At 42.6% G+C, this 13,711-nt stretch overlaps 1 protein-coding gene across 1 annotated transcript in view; it reads right to left on the reverse strand.

Annotated features, from left to right (window-relative positions):
• PDE6D (phosphodiesterase 6D) overlaps positions 1-13,711 on the reverse strand; it is a 39,309-nt gene that overhangs the window by 1,718 nt on the left and 23,880 nt on the right. The window contains exons 2-4 of the mRNA XM_086468055.1: positions 7,091-7,179; positions 2,195-2,320; positions 1,237-1,342 (exon numbers count right to left, since the gene is read on the reverse strand). Of these exons, the coding sequence (XP_086324181.1) occupies positions 1,237-1,342; positions 2,195-2,320; positions 7,091-7,172 (314 nt within the window). The 5' untranslated portion in view covers positions 7,173-7,179. The remainder of the gene's footprint in view (positions 1-1,236; positions 1,343-2,194; positions 2,321-7,090; positions 7,180-13,711) is intronic.

Raw genomic sequence — 13,711 nt, forward strand, 5'->3', positions numbered from 1 at the left:
CTGGACTGTCATAACCCCCGGTCCTGAAAATGCCTTGATTTCCCAAGGGGGTCAAACCCAACTTGTCAGATGTCTTTGTTTCTTTACTCTGATTCCCAAATCTGGCACCTCCTGTACTGACTGAAAGCCACCAGCTCTGGGAGCCGAGGACACGTGTAGCACCTACGAGGTTCTGAGCAGATTGGGCCAGGGAGCACTATTTGAACACCGACGCTCTTCTGAGTCCGCTCTCTCTTTGGAACGTGCCGAGAATAAAAATCAGGGACGGCAGTTCCCATCCCAGTGCCTCCTCTATGCGACTGGCTTTCCTCCAGGCAGGAACGAGAGGGAAAACGCTGGAGAGGGAGGTCTTCCAGAGGACACAGTGACCTTGCGGTGAGACTGGCTGCTCCCTGTCTGCCTCTTGTTGGCAGCAGGATTCCCGTACCCTTCTGTCTCTGCTGGCAACGTGCTCCTCGCGTGCTTGCCAGCACCCATCTAGAACTGCAGGGAGGGTGGCTTTTTGTCAGCGATTACAGCTTCCCAGGGGCCTCCCTCCGGGAGCCCGTTCTGTCACCCCCACCACAGCTCGTGCATTATTCTGACACAAGCCCAAGGGATCGCTGACCTGCTCAGAAGTCAATATGCAATCAGCGGCCAGGACTTCTGAGGAAGGTGTGTGAATCCCACTACAGCTGACTGTAAAACGACTGTTTCCTACCTGTTAAGGGTATTTTATCCCCAGATACAACTCTGTGTGACTAAATAAGCCAACGTAAAAGCCAACAAAGCTTGGCAAAATGTTACAGTGATGAAACAAACACTAGAGCAGCTCCTATGCGTGATATACTGCACAAAAACCAACCACCTTGGACGAGAGTCAGTGATCAATCGCTGGACTTGAAAACGGCCCAAACATCTCTTTTATTTTTTTTCCTGGATGTAAGCAGTATTAAGCTGGAAAGCATTTTAAAATTCCTTCAGAGTTCACCTTTCAGAAAAATCAAGCAACTCTAATAAAGGATCAGCTCCACTTTCTCCAAACTTTTACTGCTATATTAATGCAAATTGGACCTGTGGGAAAGAAGGTAATGAGGTTGGCTTAGCCCCTTTTATCTCTCAACAGCTATCAGTAGTGAGGGTGATTCAGAGTTGGTAGCAGCTCCCTCTCTTCATTCCCACTGTGGCCCCCAAGGAAATGCCACACACTGCTTTTTCTCTGCCTGCTCTCAGATTCTGTAAGCCCAAGGCACTCACGTTAAAACGTTAGCTGTCATCATCTGTGATTCAGGTGCTGCCTCTATCAAGGACTGCCAAGTGTTTGTGGAGTTAGGAATCACAAAACCGAATTCAAAGAACCATTCTGCAAAGTAAAAAGAAGATCCAGAGGCATTTGAAAGACGGTAAAATCCACAAATGGTCCTTTTGCTTTTCACCTGACAGGCCGGGGAACTCCCTAAACTGTCCTGCTGCGCTGCCAACATTTTAGATTTAAATTACTCCGTACAGCTTAAACTGCACCGAACCCTGCCCTCCTCTTGAAGCAGTTACTCCCTTTCTGAAACAGCTGATGGTAAGGATAAAGCCACACCACTTCCTCAGCATTCAGCGAAAATTTCATCACACCTAATTGGGAACAGGGAAACCACACTCCCCCTCTCGCAGACACCCCCCTGATCCAGTTGAGACTAAGTGTACAACTCACTGCCCAAAAGAAAGACAAGGAGCTCCATGTTTTATCTCCCCCTCCTCCACCCCAGATTAAGAGTAACACCGCAGTGAGGGAGATCAAATGTGCAGCTATGGAGTCACACGGACAATACTTGGTGGCACTGCTGTAACCAAAGTAAACCAGAGGCTCTTTTAGCCCGGCCTCCCGTCCGGTGGTGGCCAGCACTAGGTGCTCCTGAGGAAGAGGCACGAATCCCTGTAACGGGTGACTCTAAAATAACCTCTTTCCTTGCCTCAGGCAGCCTGCGGTGGATTTATGCCCTGAAGCACGATTACCCAGATTTTTTGCTTACATAACGAAGTGTTAATACACTTATGAAATGCTATCCCTAATACTGTGGCCCATTAGCCCTGACGAGTGCTTCGGTGCTACTCTGAAAAATTAAAATCACCACGTTCAACCCATTTTAGTTTCTCTAATCCCCGCCGTGCTGGGGGTCACTCCCTGCGCTGCAGCAGGACTGCACACGGAGCAGATGCATACCTTCTAGACACTGCCCTTTGAAATAAACTTTCTGTTCCAGGCGGAATTTTTCCATTTGTTCTGCTGAGGAAAAGTTTAACTCCCGAGACACTGCTTTGCATTTCAGGATTTTTTTAGGAACTCGAGCTGTGAGACAGATAAAGAAGCATTATTTGGACACAATAAACCAAACCCAGCTCCTTCAGGTGCTATTGCAATATACTCTGAAATAATGCAAGATCATAGCAGCAGGAGAAATGCAAATACAAAGGACTTTGGTTTTACATTTGCAGGAGTGAAATCCAAGATGCAAACAGGTTAAGTACCTTGCCCAGAGTCAGGAATGAGACTTGTGACAGAACCAGGGATACAAGACTGACCTCCCAGACTCCTGGTTCTTAGCTGTTTATTACTAAACCCCACAGTTCTTCAGGTAAAAATATGAGATGCAACTTCCATTTTTACTCAGGAAGTGTGCTGAAGATCACAACTAGCCGAAGGGCTGCTTAGTACACGCAGCGTGTCAGTCCTTCCCACTTCTCCTTCCCTTGCGGACTGTGCATCCCCAGCAAACCACAAACGGCCACTTCTCAGCCCAGCAGCACTGTTCCAGCTATCTCACACCGCTCTGAAGTCGTCCTGCGCAAGTGTACAAAATGTCTGTTCCCCAGGCACCGCGGCCCACACAGGCAGCAAAGTCAGTGCCAAACTAGAGAGTTTAAGAGAGTAGTTCGGCAATCCAAGGTATCTGGGCTCTCGCAGTGGGTGAGACGCCAACAGCAAGTGGCAAACTCTACCTGGTAGATATTTCACAAGGCTTTTTCCGGAGGCAGAGGAGTAAGAGAAAGGACAGTTTGGGAGCACTGATTAATATGCTGAAAGGTCCTAATCAGGAGAATATGGGGGGGAGTCAATATACTAAAAATCTCCCAAGCCCGTCATACCTCAGTGGTGTGACTGCACATAATCCTTCCTGCGTATTAGAAAATGTTTCATGTAAATTTATTAGAAATAAAGAGGGGAGGGAATACAGCTGGCATGTGCTTTATGAGCCAAACTGCTCCTAAACAGACAGCGTATCACAACATCCATGAGCAGACAGCAGGCTGCTGTTTAATAAAAGGAAGAGCCTACCAAACCCCAGGCAAATCCACCTAATGTAGAACAGTTTAATGGAGTAGGACCTTGATATGAAAGCAATCTAGAGAGCTGGAGGGTTAGGGAATGTAAGCTACTGTCCCATCCCATGGAGAAACACATGGCCCACGGTTTGTTTTAAAAAAAGAAAAGTGAAAAAGAGAGTTAAGAGTGTAAGGGAAGATTTTTAAATGTAAAACCTCTCTAATTATTTTTAGTCTTTTTTTTTTTTTTCATCTAAAAATCTGCATGGCACCATCCTTTACTGCTCTCACAAGTACAGACTACAGCCTGTTGTGAACAAACATCCCTTTGCAGTTAAGTGTAAAATGACTCTGTTAAAACTATCCTGCAATTTAGTAATTACATTTCTTACATCCCCAAGACAGACTGCTGAGAATGATTGCTTTAATATTGTAACACTACAAAATAAAAGGTTAATTTTCATAAAAGTAGGACTGTGTAGTCTTTAAACCTGGTGCTAAGAGATTTTAATTTATATTTATATCATCAAGCAGAAAATTTTAATTTAAATTATTTATTTTAAATTCAATTTACTTTTATACCTCTTTTTTTCCATTAAAAAGATAGAAGGGAAAGAAGTTTGATTCTCATCAGTTAGGTCCCTTTTAAAACAAGTCAAAATGCAGGTAAGCATAGACTTTATCCTAAATTTACTCCTGCTTTTTGTTAACTTGAGAATATACTATACCTGCACGTTTATTTAAGCAATTACACAGCTAGCATACGTTCAGTCAGATACTTAATTCTAATTAGATTAGAAAGCGATGAATGACATATTTCTGATTTACTAAGCAAGTCATTTTGGGCCCAACTACGTTTAGTTAGAAACTGTTGTTCAATTAAAATATCCTTATCATTATGTTTTCATATAGTTTAATAAAACTATCTTAAATGTTTGGAACAGGTAAGAAAGCAAGCTATCTTAGCCAAACTTACTTTATATTTCAAACTAGATCTTTTCCTAGATAAAGAAGGGATTATTTGTATTCCCTGAATGAAAGCTGGCTGTGGTGACTGGGAACAACACTGTGCAAGATCTCAGCAGCTTACTTCAAGATTTGTTTGTATATTGGAAGAAAGCAAACTTTATGGATTTGCATCTTCCAGACTGCCTCCCAGTTTTGAATGCACGGTCACTGAACTCAGCTGACGGGGTACATGGAAAAGCTCCTGCTGTCAAAAGCTGGTCTAGATGGTTAATTACAGGTTCAGGTGCTCAGGCAGTGATTTTCACTACTTTCAGCAGTTTAATGTTAAGACTTCAGCAGCAATCCAAAACCACACATTAATATTATTTTTATTTAATCTAAGTGGCAGTCGTAAGTTTAGATAGCAATACAGTATCATGATTTGAAACTTAAGAGTTAATTTTTTAAGGAAACCTGTACTAAAATTAAATAGAAGTCCTGTTTAAAAAGCAAACAAAAGTCCTGTTCAAAGGAAATATATTTTCTTCACTCTGCTATATATTTGATTCTTTGTTTGCTATGTCTAGACTGTGATTTGCCTTGAATGGCCACAGAACACTTACACACGCACTCACAAGTACTATATAACGACTTTGAGACACACATGGCCTTCATTTTAAAACAACTATTCTGACTGTTTGCCCTCACTGTTTCTGTTGCGTGACTGTACCAGAACCGCATTTCCCCACACCTTCTTTTAACTCATAGTCAGATTATCTTCCTTTGTTGGACGCCTCTGCCCTTTCTTAGCCTGTTTGTTGAGAATAATCTATCTATCTCAGACTTCTTTTCTTGCTAAGCCACACAAGAGTGGCTTTTTTCCTCTCCTCTCCAAGGAAGACCATCCTCCCACCCATAATCTTTCCAGTGGCTTCTCCTAATAGCTCTTCCCTGCACCTGTTCCAGTTTGCAGTCATCCATCTTCTAGATGGACTATTGAACTGCACACCAGATAAGGTCTTAACAATTCCTTGTACAATGGGCATTAATCTCATGCTAGAGTATGTTTTAATTAATTCCCCAAGCTCCTCTGATGGAGGTGAGGGTTCCTGGTTTATATATGTGAGGAAAATCTGAGACACAGTGAGGTGATACGATTTGCCAAAGGGAGAAAGGTGGCAGAAGGGAAATGGGGCAACACAACAAACCCTCCTGAGACACAGCTTCAGCTGTCCTCTCCGCCCCAAAGCACACCATTCCCCAGTTTACATTGAACCACAGCAGTGCAACAGTCTGTTGAGACAGAGGATTCAAAGACTAGCCGTGCATCCAAGGATAAGCTTTTACAGCACAAAATCTGGGAAGACTGGGAATATTTTTAGCTGATTCTCCTCTGCTTTCTAAAGCCTGATTCCTCATTTCTCCTAGGTCTCCTGTTACACAGTTATTTCAGGAAGGCAAAGCATTGCTAACCTGCAGTTTAAGAAATTTAGTATTAAACTGATGAAGTGCCACATTTCTTTTGAAAGTTGTATTTCAATTGCTTTCCTTCAGTTGCATATGAACATGCTGGAATGTTTTTCTTTAATACAGGTATCTTGTACGATAGGCACGAGTAAGCATCTGTTAAGGCCCATTGGCAGAACTGTTTGCTGTTTGCACTGGTATGAGAATGGGAGTACAGGTTAGCCAGGCTGAAGGAGACAAAGATTGGAAAATGCTGTTAGTCATCGCTGAGTCACAGCTTTGCCTTCCTCCAGCTCTGACCTGCATCCTCTGTGCCTGGCATCAGGCCCCTCTTAAGCTGAGACAACCTACTACTGTTCCTGCTAATGAACTCTTGTCAGAAAGGAGATGGACGTTGACTGGGGACCAAATAAGAAGAAGGCAACTTGTTTCTCTTGTGCCTTTAGCTGGCTTTAAACCAGGTATATTGCTGGAGGACTACGGGACTCACAGTGGTTTGCCACAGATCTTCTGTATGCTCTCTGGGCAGAGAAGGATCTTTATATGCCAGTTGCCTCCTTCAGACATAACAGATTTTCCAATTTACGGGAGAGGTAAGTCCTAGTAGTGACAGGCAGAACTCAGTCCTTGATGTTCAACAAAAAATACATCAATGTCACCAGCATAATTAAATGATCAAGTCCACTCCACTTACTGGAGATCAGCTATGGTACCCACATAATACAAAAGCCTTCAAAATTAATTCAGTGAGGTCAGACTCTTCACAGAGACAAAGCAAAGCTCTTGGCAAGGGACGTTACCCATCACAGTGCTTTGTCACAAATAGGGAAGAGTAAGGGACAGTGAAGTCCTCTGGTACTCATCAAGGACGGACGAAGAAGGGCAACAGGCCTTCCTAGCAATGGTAGAGGGACAGGAGAGCAGAGCCAATGTGCCACGTACGCCATTGTAAAGCAGAGGTCAAGTTTAGTGCAGGAGAATATTAGGACAGTTGTGGCCAGGCAAGGTAACTACTGTGTATGCTTCTTCCCCACCAGTTCTCCATTTGACCTTGACTAAACCCGGTTGTTACACTGAGAAAAGTCAATATATTTTTATACTTTTCATTTTGGAACCAACACTCAACCTAGCAAAGGTCAGCCACTCATTCCTTACCCAGCTGAGCTCCCTGCTTAGCATTGTTTAACTTGTCCCCTTTGCCAGCCACTGATCCACTTCCACCCTTTTCCATGTGTCCCCAGGTTATTGTGGTGGAAGCCTCCGAAGATGTGTAGTCGCAGCCGGGACATCTGTCCTCCAAAGCAGGGGTATGCTCGCAACTCCGGTGACCTAGACATGCAGCACTGCCCGTCCCCAAAATGCACAGCAAGACACACAGTACCTTCATGCTCCACTCCAGGTACAGACAGATCTTCTGTTCCTTGCCAGAGGATTTTCCCTGTTTCTGCATCCCGAAGGTTCATCCAGTTTCTATTTGGGAAGCAATTAAGGAAAACAAGCTCTCTACATCCCTAAATGCTGTACCTAGCATTCTTTGCTAAGCCCTGAAATAGGCTACTGCAGCTGAGTTTCAGTCATGTTTTCTGATTCTCAGGAGGCCAAGGAAAAGAGATACTTTTTCCCAGAAAATAAATGAACAAACCAACCCTTGACCAGAATGAATGCAACAAGAGTTGTATAGTCACAGATTTAGTTTTCACTTTAGACTGAAGCTTGTTAACCTCATTTATCATTTTCCATTGCTTCTAAAGGATAAAGGCAATGCCAGTGTGCTGCAGAGAAGCAAGAACATTGCTAACAATAACAGATAATTCTACACAAACAACTGCTGTTCTCCAGCATTTGAAAAATGCTAGAAAAAGAAGTGCTTCCTATATAACATTAGAAAAAGAGTAACACTCGATCAAGCTTGTTTTCCTGGTTTACAAAATGCTAGTATCAAGGGTTGTTCTACTGCTGTTGACCTGGTAACAGCCACTCATGGGAATTCTTCGGCTGCTGAGTGCAAAGCAAAGAGAGATCCTCTCTTTTCACTCTGAGCAAGTGAGGCTGTGCCAGCTTTCAAAAAGTGAGTGATCAGTGAATTAGTCACTGAAGTTATGGGCAAGTATGAAATACTAATATTTTCAAAGGGACAATTAATAACTATCTTAAGCACACCTTTGAAAAATCTCTCCCCTAACATAACTCAGACACCGACACACCCAAACAAGGCATTTGCACACCCGCCTGATGCCGTTTTGAACAGGGATACAGCTGTCCGTAAGCCTGAAGCCCTGCAGCAGCCTCCTGCTCCAGAGCTCTTCAGGGTGGCTCTGAGGAGGCACCAGGGTAAACGCCAGCAGCCTGAATAGAGCAGGACCTGTGAGATACGGCCACGCAAACCAGGTGTTTGCCTTTCCAGGTGTTTCCTTTTCCTGGTTTACGGCAGCGCACCCTTCGTACTCAGGACTTCCTAGACAAGGGACTGGAAACTATCTGAGAGAAGGAGAGAGACCAACTGCTCAAGGAATTGACTGGGGAGGTAGGGAAACAGAAGAGGGACAATATGGGCCTTGACGTAGGTATAAATAGGAGCTGTCAGAGATATGCATATTGAGCTCATCCTCTAACATACACAGTTTCCAGGCAGACACACAAACTTGTCACATTGATCACATTTTCCCAGAGCTCCAGGGAAGAAACAGATGCTTTAGCAAATTTTGCATTACAGGGTAACATTTGTTTTAAAATTACATGTGTGGAGGAGGGAAGGGAAGATGGCTGCTTCAGCACAGATGTGAGGAACCTTTCCCTTCCTGGCCAGACTTTCCATGTCCCACTGAAAGGGCAAGAGGGAGGAGAATGGTGGGAATGTGCACACAGGGTCCGTTTACACAGGCATGGCCTTACAGCTTCCAAAATTTAGCAACAACTTAGAGCATGGGAAGAGGGAGCGTAGGGCAGCTTGCTCATGTTCTTCTAGACTTGTTCTAAACCACATAATATCTACCAGTTGTTCTGGGATTAAGCGAAAGTGAAAGGGGGAGAAGATGGAAAGCATTGTCCTCGGAGGACCCCATACGCCACCTCCATATCCTGGCAGAAAGCTGGACAGTGGAGATCTCTCCCCAGCTAGCAAACCAAGGGAGATGGGGGCCACAGCCAGGCAAGTCAGAGAGAAAATGAGTAGCAGCATGGCGAGAAGAACCTGCAGCAGGGCTGGGCACTTCATGTGGGCTGGCTGGAAAACTCAAAGTCCCCAGCCAATGCAACCCACAGGATGGAACCGCTCCAATTGCAATTCAAAATGTCCAAACCCCACCATTTTTCACTACATCTTCCCACAGACAAACATACAAACTAGCCAGGGTGAAGCTGTTTGCATAGAAAGCAGTGTGCAATCTATCATATGCCGTTGCACGAGGGAAGAATAACAAATGAGACAATCTCAGCACCTCACTGACAAATTCATTTATCTCCACAACACCTTGCGACGCAAACACTCTTGACTATTAGCTGTATAGTAATTCAGTAAATTGGGCACTTGATTATCAAAAACCTGTATTACTTTTAAAAATTGTCTCCTCCAGAAGCATTTACTTGCTATTTGTTCGTTGTCAATATCAGTGGGAGTTATGAGCTTGCAGGTCTGGCCATAGGCTGTGTAGTGCCAGACTGAGCAGTAGACAAGTTCCTCTGAATTGGAGATGAAACACTAACCAGAACAGCAAACCCAGCACTGCACAGGAACTGATCCAGTCTCCCAAGCGCTATGCCAGTACACTAGCTAATGGACTATCTTCCTTTTTCCTTGCCATGCCTTGCCTTACCTGCCTGTCCCTCTTCCCCTATCAACTTTTGGAGTACTCTGAAATCTCATTTACCATTTTCAAAAGTACTATATTAGAAGTGCCCTTCAAAGACTATATGTAGTCTCACAGCTTAATTATCATCCTTAGTTGAAATGCATAGTTACAGAGTGGCAGTGACCTACCGATTCTGGTCAGGGAAAACACTACTGCAGCCTACTGACCACTGTTACTTCTCCTCTTAAGGATTTACCTCTCAATCCAGTCCAAGAGACATGATAAAGTTACGTTGTCATGCTGAACAATGCTAGATATGTTAACATTTCAGGTGTTAGACTTCTATAAAGTGCTATCAGACTTCATTCGGTATTGATGTTCCACCGTAAGAAGAAATCCATGCAGGACAGCTTGCCTCGTGCTTTGTATTCTGACTGTCAAATTAAAGATGAAGAATAAATAAAAAGCTCAAGACTATATCCCTGCTGAGAGCAAGTGCAGGTCAGCAATGCGTGCCACAGTTCCCAGAAAATATCTTGTATTTAAACAATCTGGACACTGCTAACCCATATAAATTCCATATCAAATGCACAAAGGTTCAGTGTCAGTGTAGCCAAAGGCTTCCTGGCCTAGACAGATGCACGTGCAGGTTCAGGACATGCTTTTCCAACTTCTGCAAATAAAAATATGAAATCAACTGCTATTCGGAGTGTATACATGGAGTTAAAATATGTGGACCCAGACACACTTTAAAGGATCAGAATACTCTAGCCAATTCACAAGTTCTTTTCCCAGTAACTAAGCATTATTAAAAGGGAAGAACAAACCATCAAATCTTAAAAGTGCACACACACAATCCTCTTCTATTGGAAAAGCCACTTCACATTCAAGAGAGTCATTCTTTTAAAAAAATAAATGTTTAAAAAGAAACAGGCATCTGAAAAAAATTTCCTAAGTCAAAATCAAGATAATTTATAAAACTTAACTGTAATGGAATTAAAAAAAAAAAAAGGCACAAGTGATTTTTTGGCAAGGGAATACCTCACAAAGCAGCAGCTGTCCTGCTTACCTAGTTAGCAGCTTATCGCACTATTTCTGTCATCTTGGATAGAAAGGCTGGCGCTAGGACATACCCCAGAGTGAAGAAAATGGAGATCTTGAACCAAACCCACACGCACTGTTATCTTCTAATGTGTTTAATTGGTTTAAGATTCTTCCATCCCAGCATGAGAGATATTGTTACTAAAAATAAAAAGTGCTCCATCTTCTGAGCAGCAGTGGAGACCTGCAGGCAGGAGGAAGAGGGCATTTTAAGCACTATTGAAAAAGTAAATTAATACAGGTTTAACGCAATTACTCTTTTTGAAGGGGCTCATGTCAAGCCACCTGGCAGGGGTAGCTAAGGAGAGCAAGTAGAGAGCCAGGCAGTTACAGCTTTGTGAAGTTAACACATATGAAAAAAAAAGGAAGAACAATAGTATATTCCTCATTCAGCTTCTCATTCTAAAATCACAAGAACATTTTTACACTATCACAATTTCATTCTGTGGGAAACAATGTCTGATTTAAGACTCAATAGATCAAATGCTCTTCAGTCCTGAAGGCAAGGAAGGATTAGGTAGAACGGCAGAAGGAAGGGTGTACTGTTGATCTATTTATATTGCACCACCTATTGGGTCAGCAGTCTTACATAAAAGCTTTGTAGTAGCTGGAATTTGACTTGCTTTATATACATGACATGAATTAGCTTCCTCACAGACCTACTTTGCTTAGCCTGATGAAGGGAAACGGTTTGTGCATTTCTAAATCCAAGTTTTGTTGTCTTGAATACCTCTGATCTCAGAACAGAAATTCTTTCTTTTTTATAGCTGTCATAGAGATCACTTTGTTCAAACAAATCAAAATATACATACTTATCTTTAAGTGCTTTAGCATTGCAAAAGATTCCTATGTATTACCACAATGGTAATTAAGAATAACCTCGGAGGAAGAGAATGAGTACAAATAAAATTAATCATTAAAGTAGTATGGAGTTATAGAAGTTCTGCCCCAACCTCCCTGACTATTATTTCTATGTCATACTGTTTAGCACTTCTTGAGTATCTCAAAGTCTGCAGCAAATAGTAAGTGTAATTTCTTCCATTAAAATGGTCCATTTTTCATTTTATTCCTTTCTGTCTACACTATTCTAAAACCTTAGGAACCGCTGCACTCTTATCTTTCACAATAAAAGCAAGCCTAATGTTCATAACCACTCCTGGAAGGGAAGGTCTTTCATCATCTTTGCCAGCTTTTCTTTTTTTTGTGCATGAAATGCAACATTAAGAACAGTTCACTACACGTCAGGTGCAAACAGGCTCTCGTGCGTGCTAATAAGAATTGTCCTACAGGACAAATGACAGAGAGAAGGCGGAGAAGGTGGAGCTGAAAGCCCTGAACAAATCAGACTTACATCTCTGTTGCAGACCCAGAAAAGCTTCTGATCTGGACTGCCTAACTTTCACTCCTGATTTTACATTGTCTGTTGTGAAAAGCAGGCACAACCAGGTACTCATGACATGGGTGAGCATGTTACTTCAAAGAATGTTACACGTAAGTAAAGATCAACCTTAGGGATTGTATTTTTATCAGACATATTTTCCCAAAAGAATATTTGCATGTCAGTTGTTTCAATACAGTCTGAGGAGTAAGGACCAAAATAAGTTACACAAAATAACTACCAAACTACAGGATTATCACCCAAACAGCCTTATGCTTCTACTCCACTCATGCCATTTGTCCTCTAATCTTTCCAATCTCCAGTCTCACTTTTTATTACAATTCCCAAATCCCCTCTTCCACAGAACTCTTAATCGTGTGCTTAAATTTAAGCATATGCACAGACATTCTGCTGAATCAGGTCCTTGAGTTCATGCTGTTTGCACTCAAGAGAAATGCTGCTTTGGTGTTTAATAAACCACAAGTATACATGTTGGCGGTGTGTTAAGAGAAAAGGAGTCTTTCTTCCTAGCCTAAGGCTGAAATTCAGTGCAAAATCATATCTGAAGAACTGAATGAGCATCCATCCATTCTGTCTAGTAACAGCAGTAGCAAAACAAACACACAAACTGGAAGCTACTCCTCAAACATCACTGGAGCCTTTGGGTATAGCACTGTCAACCTCTCCTGCTTCCGGACCGCAGCACACTCTCCGGGGTTCCAGGCTAATCAGAAAGCGTGCTATGACAGCTCTCACAGGAGCAGGTATTTTTAAAAACTCTGCTATTATAAACCAACTTCCCTGGAGTGACACACAAGATATGGGTTACTGTGCTTCTCCAAATGACGGGAGGTACTGGGGACTGGAAAGGTGCTCTATTAAATCCTCAAATGGAAGGAAGCCAATTATCCCTTCGAAGCACTCCTCACACTCCTGTACTCACTGTAAAAGAGCCTGCTTTTAAAGTCTCCTGGACAGAACAAATTGCTGTGCAACCGAAGCCAGGGAAATCCACAGATTAATGTGAACCACATGACAAAATGCAGCAAAAGTCCTCAGCAACCAACAAAGTCATTTCATGGCAAATTATGTAATCAGAGAGATATATTTAACAGCTGCAGCATCATAGCAAAAAAATCAACACAATATTATGTACTCGTATAATTTGCACTTCCCTTTTTACTTTCCCCTTTACATCTTTGCTTGCAGATGCCATCTACACAGATCTCCTGTCACCACATAGTTTCATCTAATATCAGACAGTCCTGGATTAATCTGTTCTGGGCCTCTACGTGGAAAGGCAGTCACACATATGACTGAATACCATGTCAACCTTACCTTGATTGTAATAGAAAATGGTGCTAATAGGGGAGAAGTTAATATTGCTACATTATATTATATTAAGTACACCTCAGATTGCTTCTGCTGTGCAGTAAGGTTAGTCCTGTTGTTAAGCTACGCTGTTCATTGCTACGGGTCATGTTCTCCCTGTAAGAATTTAACAGACCCTCTGCGCCTTGCGTAACTGTTTTGAAGATGAGCTATGTTCCCACCATGAAAGTATTTCAATGCTTGAACCTCTTAATTTGTATTATCTTAGCAGGGCTCATAGTGAGGCACACTGCAAAAGTCTACAACAACAGTGCCGCACAGGTCAATTCATAGTCAGATCAACAGCAAAGAGATGCTAATCAAACTAGGGAAATACAGAGCCACGTAACTCGGCATTCTTTGG

Source organism: Leptosomus discolor, chromosome 7 (genome assembly GCF_034619465.1).
Source record: "Leptosomus discolor isolate bLepDis1 chromosome 7, bLepDis1.hap2, whole genome shotgun sequence".
Lineage (NCBI taxonomy): Eukaryota > Metazoa > Chordata > Aves > Leptosomiformes > Leptosomidae > Leptosomus > Leptosomus discolor.